The 13,576-nt window shown below is 46.8% G+C and overlaps 1 protein-coding gene across 4 annotated transcripts in view; it reads right to left on the bottom strand.

Moving 5' to 3' along the window:
• The window catches only part of LOC127925282 (protein tyrosine phosphatase type IVA 3-like), a 56,519-nt gene that overhangs the window by 13,565 nt on the left and 29,378 nt on the right, over positions 1 to 13,576 (bottom strand). For all 4 annotated transcript variants that reach the window (XM_052510148.1, XM_052510149.1, XM_052510150.1 and 1 more), the window contains exons 2-3: positions 8,470 to 9,187; positions 7,713 to 7,805 (exon numbers count right to left, since the gene is read on the bottom strand). In XM_052510148.1, coding sequence (XP_052366108.1) covers positions 7,713 to 7,805; positions 8,470 to 8,568 — 192 coding nt within the window. In that variant the 5' untranslated portion in view covers positions 8,569 to 9,187. The remainder of the gene's footprint in view (positions 1 to 7,712; positions 7,806 to 8,469; positions 9,188 to 13,576) is intronic.

The following is a 13,576-nucleotide window of genomic DNA, read 5'->3' as shown; positions in this document are numbered from 1 at the left end:
AGAGAGACAGAGAGAGAGACAGAGAGAGAGACAGAGAGAGAGACAGAGAGAGAGACAGAGAGAGAGACAGAGAGAGAGACAGAGAGAGAGACAGAGAGAGACAGAGAGAGACAGAGAGAGACAGAGAGAGAGACAGAGAGAGAGACAGAGAGAGAGAGACAGATCAGAGAGACAGACAGAGAGAGACAGACAGAGAGACAAGAGAGAGACAAGAGAGAGACAAGAGAGAGACAAGAGAGAGACAAGAGAGAGACAAGAGAGAGACAAGAGAGAGACAAGAGAGAGACAAGAGAGAGACCAGAGAGAGACAAGAGAGAGACCAGAGAGAGACAAGAGAGAGACAGAGAGAGACAGAGAGAGACAGAGAGAGAGAGAGATTCAGAGAGAGAGAGAGAGAGAGAGAGAGAGACAGAGAGAGACAGAGAGAGACAGAGAGAGACAGAGAGAGACAGAGAGAGACAGAGAGAGACAGAGAGAGACAGAGAGACATCTCTTATCTTCTAGTGGAGTGGGACTTCCAACAACACAATACCTGCTCCCAGGGACAAACATCTTGTGTGTTTGACGACAATGCGTTACCTTGACAACAACTCCCTTCAAAAGCCCTTGGGGGCTCAGCTGAGCCAGTGGATCACAGGCCTGGCTGGGAAAGGTGTTATGATGACATCACTATTTCACACTGCCATGAATAGAAGGGTGCAACTGGGACTTTCTCAAAAAACAAAACAAGAAAGTGATCTGAAGGACTGATATTACAGGATGAACAAGAGGATGTCTTGTCAGCGCCAGTCAGCGTTTCCTACTGCTGTTTTCTTCTGATCATCTCCAGTGAGGGAACAACAGGTGTGGTGGCTGTGAACCAACTCTATCCTGGGGTTAAGGGTCGTTCCACATGGACACTGCAGGCTGCGTCCCAAACGGGTCATAGGGCCCAGAGCCCAGGGGTCGGGACCCATACCAGGGGTCGGACCCATACCAGGGGTCGGGACCCATACCAGGGGTCGGACCCATACCAGGGGTCGGACCCATACCAGGGGTCGGACCCATACCAGGGGTCGGACCCATACCAGGGGTCGGGACCATACCAGTATTGTGATACTCATTAGAAACAAAACACCAAGCGGCTATAACGTTTTGGGGAAAACAGCCATAATGTTGGAAACATCATTATGTCGTCATCCAGGGTCACATGGCTTTTCAAACTACAGCCACAACATCCAGCAAGTTAAAGGATCAACGAGTTTGGTCTGCTTCGGGTTTACATTTTTGCCATGGGAAAAAAATGGTACAAAGTAATGCAACATATAGGATATTAGGGTGCCATTTTAGACACACACAGGATCCATTCTACCAGTAACACACACAACAGGATCCATTCTACCAGTAACACACAACAGGACCCATTGTACTGGTAACACACAGGCAAAACACACAACAGGATCCATTCTACCAGTAACACACAACAGGATCCATTCTACCAGTAACACACAGGCAAAACACACAACAGGATCCATTGTACCAGTAACCCACAACAGGATCCATTCTACCAGTAACCCACAACAGGATCCATTGTACCAGTAACCCACAACAGGATCCATTCTACCAGTAACACAGGCAAAACCCACAACAGGATCCATTCTACCAGTAACCCACAACAGGATCTACTCTACAAGTAACCCACAACAGGATCTACTCTACAAGTAACCCACAACAGGATCTACTCTACAAGTAACCCACAACAGGATATACTCTACAAGTAACCCACAACAGGATATACTCTACAAGTAACCCACAACAGGATCCATTCTACAAGTAACCCACAACAGGATCTACTCTACCAGTAACCCACAACAGGATCCATTCTACCAGTAACACAGGCAAAACACAACAGGATCCACTCTACAGTAACACAGGCAAAACCCACAACAGGATCCATTCTACAAACCCAACCCACAACAGGATCTACTCTACAAGTAACCCACAACAGGATCTACTCTACAAGTAACCCACAACAGGATCTACTCTACAAGTAACCCACAACAGGATCTACTCTACCAGTAACCCACAACAGGATCTACTCTACAAACCCACAGGCAACCCACAACAGGATCTACTCTACAAGTAACCCACAACAGGATCTACTCTACAAGTAACCCACAACAGGATCTATTCTACAAGTAACCCACAACAGGATCCATTCTACAAGTAACCCACAACAGGATCCATTCTACAAGTAACCCACAACAGGATCTATTCTACAAGTAACCCACAACAGGATCAACAAGTAACCCACAACAGGATCCATTCTACCAGTAACCCACAGGCAAAACCCACAACAGGATCTATTCTCTACAAGTAACCCACAACAGGATCTACTCTACAAGTAACCCACAACAGGATCTACTCTACAAGTAACCCACAACAGGATCCATTCTACAAGTAACCCACAACAGGATCAACCCACAACAGGATCTACTCTACAAGTAACCCACAACAGGATATACTCTACAAGTAACTACTCTACCAGTAACCCACAACAGGATCTACTCTACAAGTAACCCACAACAGGATCTACTCTACAAGTAACCCACAACAGGATCTACTCTACAAGTAACCCACAACAGGATCTACTCTACAAGTAACCCACAACAGGATCTACTCTACAAGTAACCCACAACAGGATCTACTCTACAAGTAACCCACAACAGGATCTACTCTACAAGTAACCCACAACAGGATCTACTCTACAAGTAACCCACAACAGGATCTACTCTACAAGTAACCCACAACAGGATCTACTCTACAAGTAACCCACAACAGGATCTACTCTACCAGTAACCCACCACAGGATCCATTCTACCAGTAACACAGGCAAAACCCACAACAGGATCCATTCTACCAGTAACACACAGGCAAAACCCACAACAGGATCCATTCTACCAGTAACACACAGGCAAAACCCACAACAGGATCCATTCTACCAGTAACACACAGGCAAAACCCACAACAGGATCCATTCTACTGTAACAACAGGCAAAACACAACAGGATCTATTCTACCAGTAACACAGGCAAAACCCACAACAGGATCCATTCTACCAGTAACCCACAACAGGATCTACTCTACCAGTAACCCACAACAGGATCTACTCTACAAGTAACCCACAACAGGATCTACTCTACAAGTAACCCACAACAGGATCTACTCTACAAGTAACCCACAACAGGATCTACTCTACAAGTAACCCACAACAGGATCTACTCTACAAGTAACCCACAACAGGATCTACTCTACAAGTAACCCACAACAGGATCTACTCTACAAGTAACCCACAACAGGATCTACTTCTACAAGTAACCCACAACAGGATCTACTCTAAAACAAGTAACCCACAACAGGATCTACTCTACAAGTAACCCACAACAGGATCTACTCTACAAGTAACCCACAACAGGATCTACTCTACAAGTAACCCACAACAGGATCTATTCTACCAGTAACCCACCACAGGATCCATTCTACCAGTAACACAGGCAAAACCCACAACAGGATCTATTCTACCAGTAACACACAGGCAAAACCCACAACAGGATCTATTCTACCAGTAACACACAGGCAAAACCCACAACAGGATCCATTCTACCAGTAACAAAACCCACAACAGGATCAAAACCCACAAAACAGGATCCATTCTACCAGTAACCCACAACAGGATCTACTCTACAAGTAACCCACAACAGGATCCATCCTACCAGTAACCCACAACAGGATCTACTCTACAAGTAACCCACAACAGGATCTACTCTACCAGTAACCCACCACAGGATCCATTCTACCAGTAACACAGGCAAAACCCACAACAGGATCTACTCTACAAGTAACCCACAACAGGATCTACTCTACAAGTAACCCACAACAGGATCTACTCTACAAGTAACCCACAACAGGATCTACTCTACAAGTAACCCACAACAGGATCTACTCTACAAGTAACCCACAACAGGATCTACTCTACAAGTAACCCACAACAGGATCTACTCTACAAGTAACCCACAACAGGATCTACTCTACCAGTAACCCACAACAGGATCTACTCTACCAGTAACCCACAACAGGATCTACTCTACCAGTAACCCACAACAGGATCTACTCTTCCAGTAACCCACCACAGGATCCATTCTACCAGTAACACAGGCAAAACCCACAACAGGATCCATTCTACCAGTAACCCACCACAGGATCTATTCTACCAGTAACACACAGGCAAAACCCACAACAGGATCCATTCTACCAGTAACACAGGCAAAACCCACAACAGGATCTATTCTACCAGTAACACACAGGCAAAACCCACAACAGGATCCATTCTACCAGTAACACAGGCAAAACCCACAACAGGATCTATTCTACCAGTAACACACAGGCAAAACCCACAACAGGATCTATTCTACCAGTAACACACAGGCAAAACCCACAACAGGATCCATTCTACCAGTAACACAGGCAAAACCCACAACAGGATCCATTCTACCAGTAACACAGGCAAAACCCACAACAGGATCTATTCTACCAGTAACACACAGGCAAAACCCACAACAGGATCTATTCTACCAGTAACACACAGGCAAAACCCACAACAGGATCCATTCTACCAGTAACACAGGCAAAACCCACAACAGGATCCATTCTACCAGTAACACAGGCAAAACCCACAACAGGATCCATTCTACCAGTAACACACAGGCAAAACCCACAACAGGATCCATTCTACCAGTAACACACAGGCAAAACCCACAACAGGATCCATTCTACCAGTAACACACAGGCAAAACCCACAACAGGAACCCGTTGTGACAACCTTGAGAGTAAATCTCTCCCTAATAGAATCTTCGACTGTAGAGAGGATGTGGTTAAAAATAACATTTACATTTACTAAGAGGTGAACAGAGCCGCCTGGTATGTCAACAGTAAGCTATTCATGTCGTGAAGCTCATTCCAAGTCCAACCAACGCAGCCCAGAGCTAAAGACAAGAACTTGGAGGAGGAGGAGGCAGAGTTCTAATTGTGGCCCGAAGAACGTCTTGGGCTGTTTCTCAGAACCCCCAGAACAGACCTTGTCACCATGGTATCCTTCTTCCTCTGCAACTTGACTCTCATACGACAACCAGCGAGACGTTTGGCAGAGTGTAGGTCTCAAATCTGGCACCCTATTCCCTTTATAGTGCAGTGCACTACTTATGATTAGGGCCCACACAGCTCTGCTCAAAAGTAGTGCACTATATAGACACAATAGGGTGCCATTTTGGGCCACTTCCTGAATGAGTCCACAGTCCCTTTATATCAGCCAGCTGAACGTTATCACATGCTACAGAGGATGGTCTATGTTAAGTCAGTCACAAGGTGGATGGACACACCTCTGGTACTTACCACTGTTATTACTGGTTATATATGGCCTCCAAATATACCCCCACCATTACTGATACACTGGTAAGACTAAAGTAACCTGTAAAAGCAGAGTGTGGGAGTAACATTTCCCCATATAATGCCAATAAATAACCTCTTTGAGCAATGAAAGCATCCCGAGCCATGTCAGACAGAACAGCACATTACACAGCGTTCTGAATGAGACAGACAACATGGTTTTCATCTGGAGTTCAGGGAGACGTGGAGGGGAACAGGGAACTGGGTTTCACCTGCCAGCCAGTCTCTCTCTCTCAGCTGGTGGCTAATCTTCTGCTCTCTGCTGTGTTCCTATTGAAGAGGAGGCACTGAGCCAGTCAGTCAGCAAGTGTACAAGGGTACGTCCCAAATGGCACCCTATTCCCTACATAGTGCACTACCTTTGACCAGAGCCGGACTCAGTCAGCCAGGATACAAGGATCTCTCTCACACAGGGAAGAGAAGAGAGAGGACTCAGTCAGCCAGGATACAAGGCTCTTTCTCACACAGGGAAGAGAAGAGAGAGGACTCAGTCAGCCAGGATACAAGGCTCTTTCTCACACAGGGAAGAGAAGAGAGAGGACTCAGTCAGCCAGGATACAAGGATCTCTCTCACACAGGGAAGAGAAGAGAGAGGACTCAGTCAGCCAGGATACAAGGCTCTCTCTCACACAGGGAAGAGAAGAGAGAGGACAGGGGAACAAGGCTCTTTCTCACACAGGGAAGAGAAGAGAGAGGACTCAGTCAGCCAGGATACAAGGCTCTCTCTCACACAGGGAAGAGAAGAGAGAGGACTCAGTCAGCCAGGATACAAGGCTCTCTCTCACACAGGGAAGAGAAGAGAGAGGACTCAGTCAGCCAGGATACAAGGCTCTCTCTCACACAGGGAAGAGAAGAGAGAGGACTCAGTCAGCCAGGATACAAGGATCTCTCTCACACAGGGAAGAGAAGAGAGAGGACTCAGTCAGCCAGGAAGGGAAGAAGAGAGAGGACTCAGTCAGCCAGGATACAAGGATCTCTCTCACACAGGGAAGAGAAGAGAGAGGACTCAGTCAGCCAGGATACAAGGCTCTCTCTCACACAGGGAAGAGAAGAGAGAGGACTCAGTCAGCCAGGATACAAGGCTCTTTCTCACACAGGGAAGAGAAGAGAGAGGACTCAGTCAGCCAGGATACAAGGCTCTTTCTCACACAGGGAAGAGAAGAGAGAGGACTCAGTCAGCCAGGATACAAGGATCTCTCTCACACAGGGAAGAGAAGAGAGAGGACTCAGTCAGCCAGGATACAAGGATCTCTCTCACACAGGGAAGAGAAGAGAGAGGACTCAGTCAGCCAGGATACAAGGCTCTCTCTCACACAGGGAAGAGAAGAGAGAGGACTCAGTCAGCCAGGATACAAGGCTCTCTCTCACACAGGGAAGAGAAGAGAGAGGACTCTGTGTGACCGTGTCACTCTGATAACACAACAGACAGAGAGGGTGGTTAAGGGCCTTATGTAACCCAGGCCTCTAGCTATCTCTACATCCCTACATTCTTCTCATCTGATGCTACCCCTCCTCTGAGAGGGTACCCGCTCTCTGCTCTCAACAACATTATTAACTCAGAGGGAGAGAAAGGAGAGAGAGAAAGGAGAGAGAGAAAGGAGAGAGAGAGTGAAGAAAAAGAAAGACCAGGTGAGAGGAGAGGATGTTGGGAGACAAGAGAGGAGTAAACCATGAGGTAAACACTGACGCTGAGCCAGATGTGTGTGTGTGTGTGTGTTCGGGGCAGGAGGTAGTGTTTCCTCTACTCCAACACATGTGCAGCAGGGTGAGATCATGAATAACATCCTCCACATGGCAGAGAGAGAGGAAACAGGGTCAGTAGGAACATACTGGATACATTTTTTTTTTAAACAGAGCGAGTAGACTAGTCTCAATGGACCAGTTCAGATAGCAGTAGACTAGTCTCAATGGACCAGTTCAGATAGCAGTAGACTAGTCTCAATGGACCAGTTCAGATAGCAGTAGACTAGTCTCAATGGGCCAGTTCAGACAGTAGCAGGCCACGTTTCACCTCATTTTGTACCTACTGAACACCACCAGGGTCGTATTCATTAGTGCACAGCGTACCAGAACTTTCGGCACCCCTTCGTTTCAGCCTGTTTTGCTTCCGTTTGGTTGCTAGTGAATAGGACCCTAGTGAGAGAGTGTAGAGAAGAGGGATCCTATATATGTGTGTGTGTGTGTGTGTGTGTGTGTGTGTGTGTGTGTGTGTGTGTGTGTATCTTGCGCACCATGACTGTGATGCCATCCTTCTCCAGAGGTGTCTTGTCGTAGGTGACCTCACACACCCGCACCACTGTTGTTGCACCATACTGCTTCAGGTCCTGGAATAGGGAGAGGTAACTTCATTAAAACCATTCATGAGTCGGAGGTTTGACAATGACAGTTGTAATACCAGTTAGATTGATTTGGTAACCACCCTGTCACATGACACAGCTAGTTACAGTGGTAATATCAATCAGACCGAGTAGGATTAAGTTTTCCCTAGATGCTGATCTACCATCAGTTCTGGGTTTTCCCTGAGAGGCTCACACTCTGTTCTTAGAAACAAGTTCAGAGGGTTAGCCAATCACAGATTGTCACCCAATTTAAATATTAATTGTCATCAAATTCCATTCATTGTGACATTTCCATTTTCACCTAACATGAATATTCATGAAGCTTAGCCCTGGGCTAAGAACGTGCAGTGTGAACTCGGAGGAGTAATCTGATTTTAGATCAGTTACCTAGGTACCACTTCTAACTCAGCAGCATTAGACGACCGAGAGCCATAACAGTCTGGAAGATTCCTCTCTGTCTCCCCTCGATGAAGGTGATAAGAGTGGTGTTAGTGGTGTTGTGTGGAAGGTTCTTCTCTGTCTCACCTCGATGAAGGTGATAAGAGTGGTGTTAGTGGTGTTGTGTGGAAGGTTCTTCTCTGTCTCACCTCGATGAAGGTGATAAGAGTGGTGTTAGTGGTGTTGTGTGGAAGGTTCTTCTCTGTCTCACCTCGATGAAGGTGTCGAGGGTGGCGTTGGTGGGGTTGTGTGTGATGAGGAACCTCATGTTCTTGTAGGAGACCTCGACGGGGGGAGCCGGACGGTTCATTCTGGACACACTGAGGATCCCACTCTCAGGAGAAGACGCCACGACGTCGACCCAGACCCAGGGGCCCGAACTCACCCTGACAGAGGAGCACCCAGCCCACCAGCTACACTACACTGTCCTGACACAGCAGGCAGGAAGCCGGGCAGGAAGCCAAGAAGGCAGGTCACCCCTGCTAGTCTCTCTGAGGCTGAGGAACAAACCCCAGCAACAACACCCCACCTCAGAAGGACTTTACAAGGTCCTCTCAAGTCTCTCCTGTCCAGGGTGTCTTGGGGTGCTGGGAATAGAGTGGGGGTTGGACAGGGTGAAGAGTAAGGTGCCGGGGGGGTGAAGAGGTAGCTGTCCGTTAGCTTACGCTGCCCTTGGCCACCGACACTCACTACCCCATCTGGTGAGTTAGTGGGCCTGCCGTCCGTCAGTCAGTCTACAGTCAGAGTGGGGGTGTCTGGGTGGAGAGGGCGACCTGGCTGTGGGCATTCAGGGGTGGGAGGTGCAGCAGGGCAGCAGGGCCATCCTCCCCCCGGGGGGCCTGGGCTCAAGCGCTGAGATGTTGGGCGTGGCAGTAGTCACCGCTCCCCTGCAAGAACTCCATCAACGACTGGCCGGCCTGAGTGCAGCGCTGCAGAGAGAGGAGAGAGTCAGGGGGACTAACAGTCAAACCACACACACACACACACACACACGCACACGCACGGTAGCCTAGTGGTTAGAGCGTTGGACTAGTAACCAAGGTACAAATCTGTCGTTCTGCCCCTGAACAGGCAGTTAACCCACTGTTCCTAGGCCGTCATTGAAAATAAGAATTTGTTCTTAACTGACTTGCCTAGTAAAATAAAGGTAAAAATAAAAAATAAATTAAAAAAACACGCACTCTTGGGGAGAGAAAGTCTACCTATTCTCCATTATCCCCAGTCAGTCAGTTCAGGACATAATTTCCTGTTTTGATCAAGCTGGGCTGAAGATCATTTGGTAAACTTTTATTCTATCAAACGACACACACCGGGTAAGGAGAGGACACAGACAGATAAAAGACAGGCCTAGACAGGGCCTAAAACTAACTTGTTTGTATAGCAGCCACTGTGGCAGGTAGATAGAAAATAAATCTACCAGCCAATAAGATTTTTTACCAGCCAAAATTTAAAAAAATGTGCTGCACAAAGAAACAAACAAACTGCCATGCTTAGTAATGTTTCTAAAACAAGAAATGTATTACTAGTAAGAAGTTATTGGTTATATTTCTCAATGTAATTTACTATTCTGTGACCCGAGTATTTTTAACATAAATATCAGACAAAAAATGTTTAGCTGCCCTTTTAAGGTTACCTTGGTAACAGGGCCACTCAAGTCATCACATGTGCCTGTGTCACTAGTAGAGAGCCAACGAGGTCTCTTTTTGCTAGAAGTGGGAGGAAACTCAAACATTGAAAAAGTAACCTAGCTCGTGAACAAAACAATGTAAATTAACAAGAAATCACTGTAGGATACTTGAGTAAATTAGACCAACTTTTATGCCTGTGCCCATTGCTTCTAAAAACAAATATTTCAGCACTCAAAGCCCCCCAGACAGGCAGTGTTGCTGCCTGATATCTGAATCCTAATGTTATAGCTTTCTTTGTGCATTAACAGATACGAAACAAAATGGCATTAATACTTTGAAAGCAGCTACTGCAGCTTTTATTTAGCTATAAATCACAACTCACTTGGGCCCATGCTTGACTATTTTTATGAAATACCCCCACTGCAGAGCCTGGAGTACTGCCAAGCACTAACATAGCTGGAGAATTATACATTCTTACCTGCCAACGGCAAAATCTACCCACGTTCAGCAGGTGGCAGGTGTTCATTTTAGGTGAGGATAACTGACACCCTCGAACTGCCAACCCCACAAATACCACACACAGCCCCATACGCCAACCACACACAGCCCCATACGCCAACCACACACAGCCCCATACGCCAACCACACACAGCCCCATACGCCAACCACACACAGCCCCATACGCCAACCACACACAGCCCCATACGCCAACCACACACAGCCCCATACGCCAACCACACACAGCCCCATACGCCAACCACACACAGCCCCATACGCCAACCACACACAGCCCCATACGCCAACCACACACAGCCCCATACGCCAACCACACGCAGCCCCAGCCCCATACGCCAACCACACGCAGCCCCATACGCCAACCACACGCAGCCCCATACGCCAACCACACGCAGCCCCATACGCCAACCACACGCAGCCCCATACGCCAACCACACGCAGCCCCATACGCCAACCACACGCAGCCCCATACGCCAACCACACGCAGCCCCATACGCCAACCACACACAGCCCCATACGCCAACCACACACAGCCCCATACGCCAACCACACACAGCCCCATACGCCAACCACACACAGCCCCATACGCCAACCACACACAGCCCCATACGCCAACCACACACAGCCCCATACGCCAACCACACACAGCCCCATACGCTAACCACACACAGCCCCATACGCCAACCACACACAGCCCCATACGCCAACCACACACAGCCCCATACGCCAACCACACACAGCCCCATACGCTAACCACACACAGCCCCATACGCTAACCACACACAGCCCCATACGCTAACCACACACAGCCCCATACGCTAACCACACGCAGCCCCATACGCCAACCACACACAGCCCCATACGCTAACCACACACAGCCCCATACGCTAACCACACACAGCCCCATGCGCTAACCACACACAGCCCCATACTGTAACCTAGTAGTGTCGTTTTACCTGTAGAGACATACTGTAACCTAGTAGTGTTGTTTTACCTGTAGAGACATACTTTAACCTAGTAGTGTTGTTTTACCTGTAGAGACATACTGTAACCTAGTAGTGTTGTTTTACCTGTAGAGACATACTGTAACCTAGTAGTGTCGTTTTACCTGTAGAGACATACTGTAACCTAGTAGTGTTGTTTTACCTGTAGAGACATACTGTAACCTAGTAGTGTCGTTTTACCTGTAACCTAGAGTGTTGTTTTATACATGTAACCTAGTAGTGTTGTTTTACCTGTAGAGACATACTGTAACCTAACCTAGTGTTGTTTTACCTGTAGAGACATACTGTAACCTAGTAGTGACCTGTGAGGTTGCAGCCTTTTACCTGTAGAGACATACTGTAACCTAGTAGTGTCGTTTTACCTGTAGAGACATACTGTAACCTAGTAGTGTCGTTTTACCTGTAGAGACATACTGTAACCTAGTAGTGTCGTTTTACCTGTAGAGACATACTGTAACCTAGTAGTGTCGTTTTACCTGTAGAGACATACTGTAACCTAGTAGTGTCGTTTTACCTGTAGAGACATACTGTAACCTAGTAGTGTCGTTTTACCTGTGTACTGTAAATGCCTAGTAGTGTTGCAGCCTTTACCTGTAGAGACATACTGTAACCTAGATGTCGTTTTAGTAGTTGTAACCTAGTTTTACCTGTAGAGACATACTGTAACCTAGGATGTCGTGTTGCAGCCTACCTGTAGAGAATACTGTAACCTATGTAGTGTTGTTTTACCTGTAGAGACATACTGTAACCTAGTAGTGTTGTTTTACCTGTAGAGACATACTGCCTAAGGACATGAGGTTGTTTTACCTGTAGAGACCTAACCGTTGTAAATGCCTAATAAGGATGAGGTTGCAGCCTAACCGTTTAAATGCCTAATGTCAGTTTACCTGTAGGATGAGGTTGCAGCCTACCGTTTAAATGCTGTAACCTGTATAAGGATGAGGTTGCAGCCTACCGTTTAAATGCAATAAGGATGAGGTTGCAGCCTACCGTTGAAATGCAATAAGGATGAGGTTGCAGCCTACCGTTGAAATGTAATAAGGATGAGGTTGCAGCCTACCGTTGAAATGTAATAAGGATGAGGTTGCAGCCTACCGTTGAAATGTAATAAGGATGAGGTTGCAGCCTACCGTTGAAATGTAATAAGGATGAGGTTGCAGCCTACCGTTGAAATGTAATAAGGATGAGGTTGCAGCCTACCGTTGAAATGTAATAAGGATGAGGTTGCAGCCTACCGTTGAAATGTTGCAGCCTATAGCCTACCGTTGAAATGTAATAAGGATGAGGTTGCAGCCTACCGTTGAAATGTAATAAGGATGAGGTTGCAGCCTACCGTTGAAATGTAATAAGGATGAGGTTGCAGCCTACCGTTGAAATGTAATAAGGATGAGGTTGCAGCCTACCGTTGAAATGTAATAAGGATGAGGTTGCAGCCTACCGTTGAAATGTAATAAGGATGAGGTTGCAGCCTACCGTTGAAATGTAATAAGGATGAGGTTGCAGCCTACCGTTGAAATGTAATAAGGATGAGGTTGCAGCCTACCGTTGAAATGTAATAAGGATGAGGTTGCAGCCTACCGTTGAAATGTAATAAGGATGAGGTTGCAGCCTACCGTTGAAATGTAATAAGGATGAGGTTGCAGCCTACCGTTGAAATGTAATAAGGATGAGGTTGCAGCCTACCGTTGAAATGTAATAAGGATGAGGTTGCAGCCTACCGTTGAAATGTAATAAGGATGAGGTTGCAGCCTACCGTTTAAATGTAATAAGGATGAGGTTGCAGCCTACCGTTTAAATGTAATAAGGATGAGGTTGCAGCCTACCGTTTAAATGCAATAAGGATGAGGTTGCAGCCTACCGTTTAAATGTAATAAGGATGAGGTTGCAGCCTACCGTTTAAATGCAATAAGGATGAGGTTGCAGCCTACCGTTTAAATGTAATAAGGATGAGGTTGCAGGAAATGAGGTTGCAGCCTACCGTTTAAATGTAATAAGGATGAGGTTGCAGCCTACCGTTTAAATGTAATAAGGATGAGGTTGCTGCCTACCGTTTAAATGTAATAAGGATGAGGTTGCTGCCTACCGTTTAAATGTAATAAGGATGAGGTTGCTGCCTACCGTTTAAATGCAATAAGGATGAGGTTGCTGCCTACCGTTTAAATGTAATAAG

This window comes from Oncorhynchus keta, unplaced genomic scaffold (assembly GCF_023373465.1).
Source record: "Oncorhynchus keta strain PuntledgeMale-10-30-2019 unplaced genomic scaffold, Oket_V2 Un_contig_540_pilon_pilon, whole genome shotgun sequence".
NCBI classification, from domain to species: domain Eukaryota; kingdom Metazoa; phylum Chordata; class Actinopteri; order Salmoniformes; family Salmonidae; genus Oncorhynchus; species Oncorhynchus keta.
The sequence above is the reverse complement of the archived record's forward strand: the minus strand, read 5'-3'. Positions and strand labels throughout refer to the sequence as shown.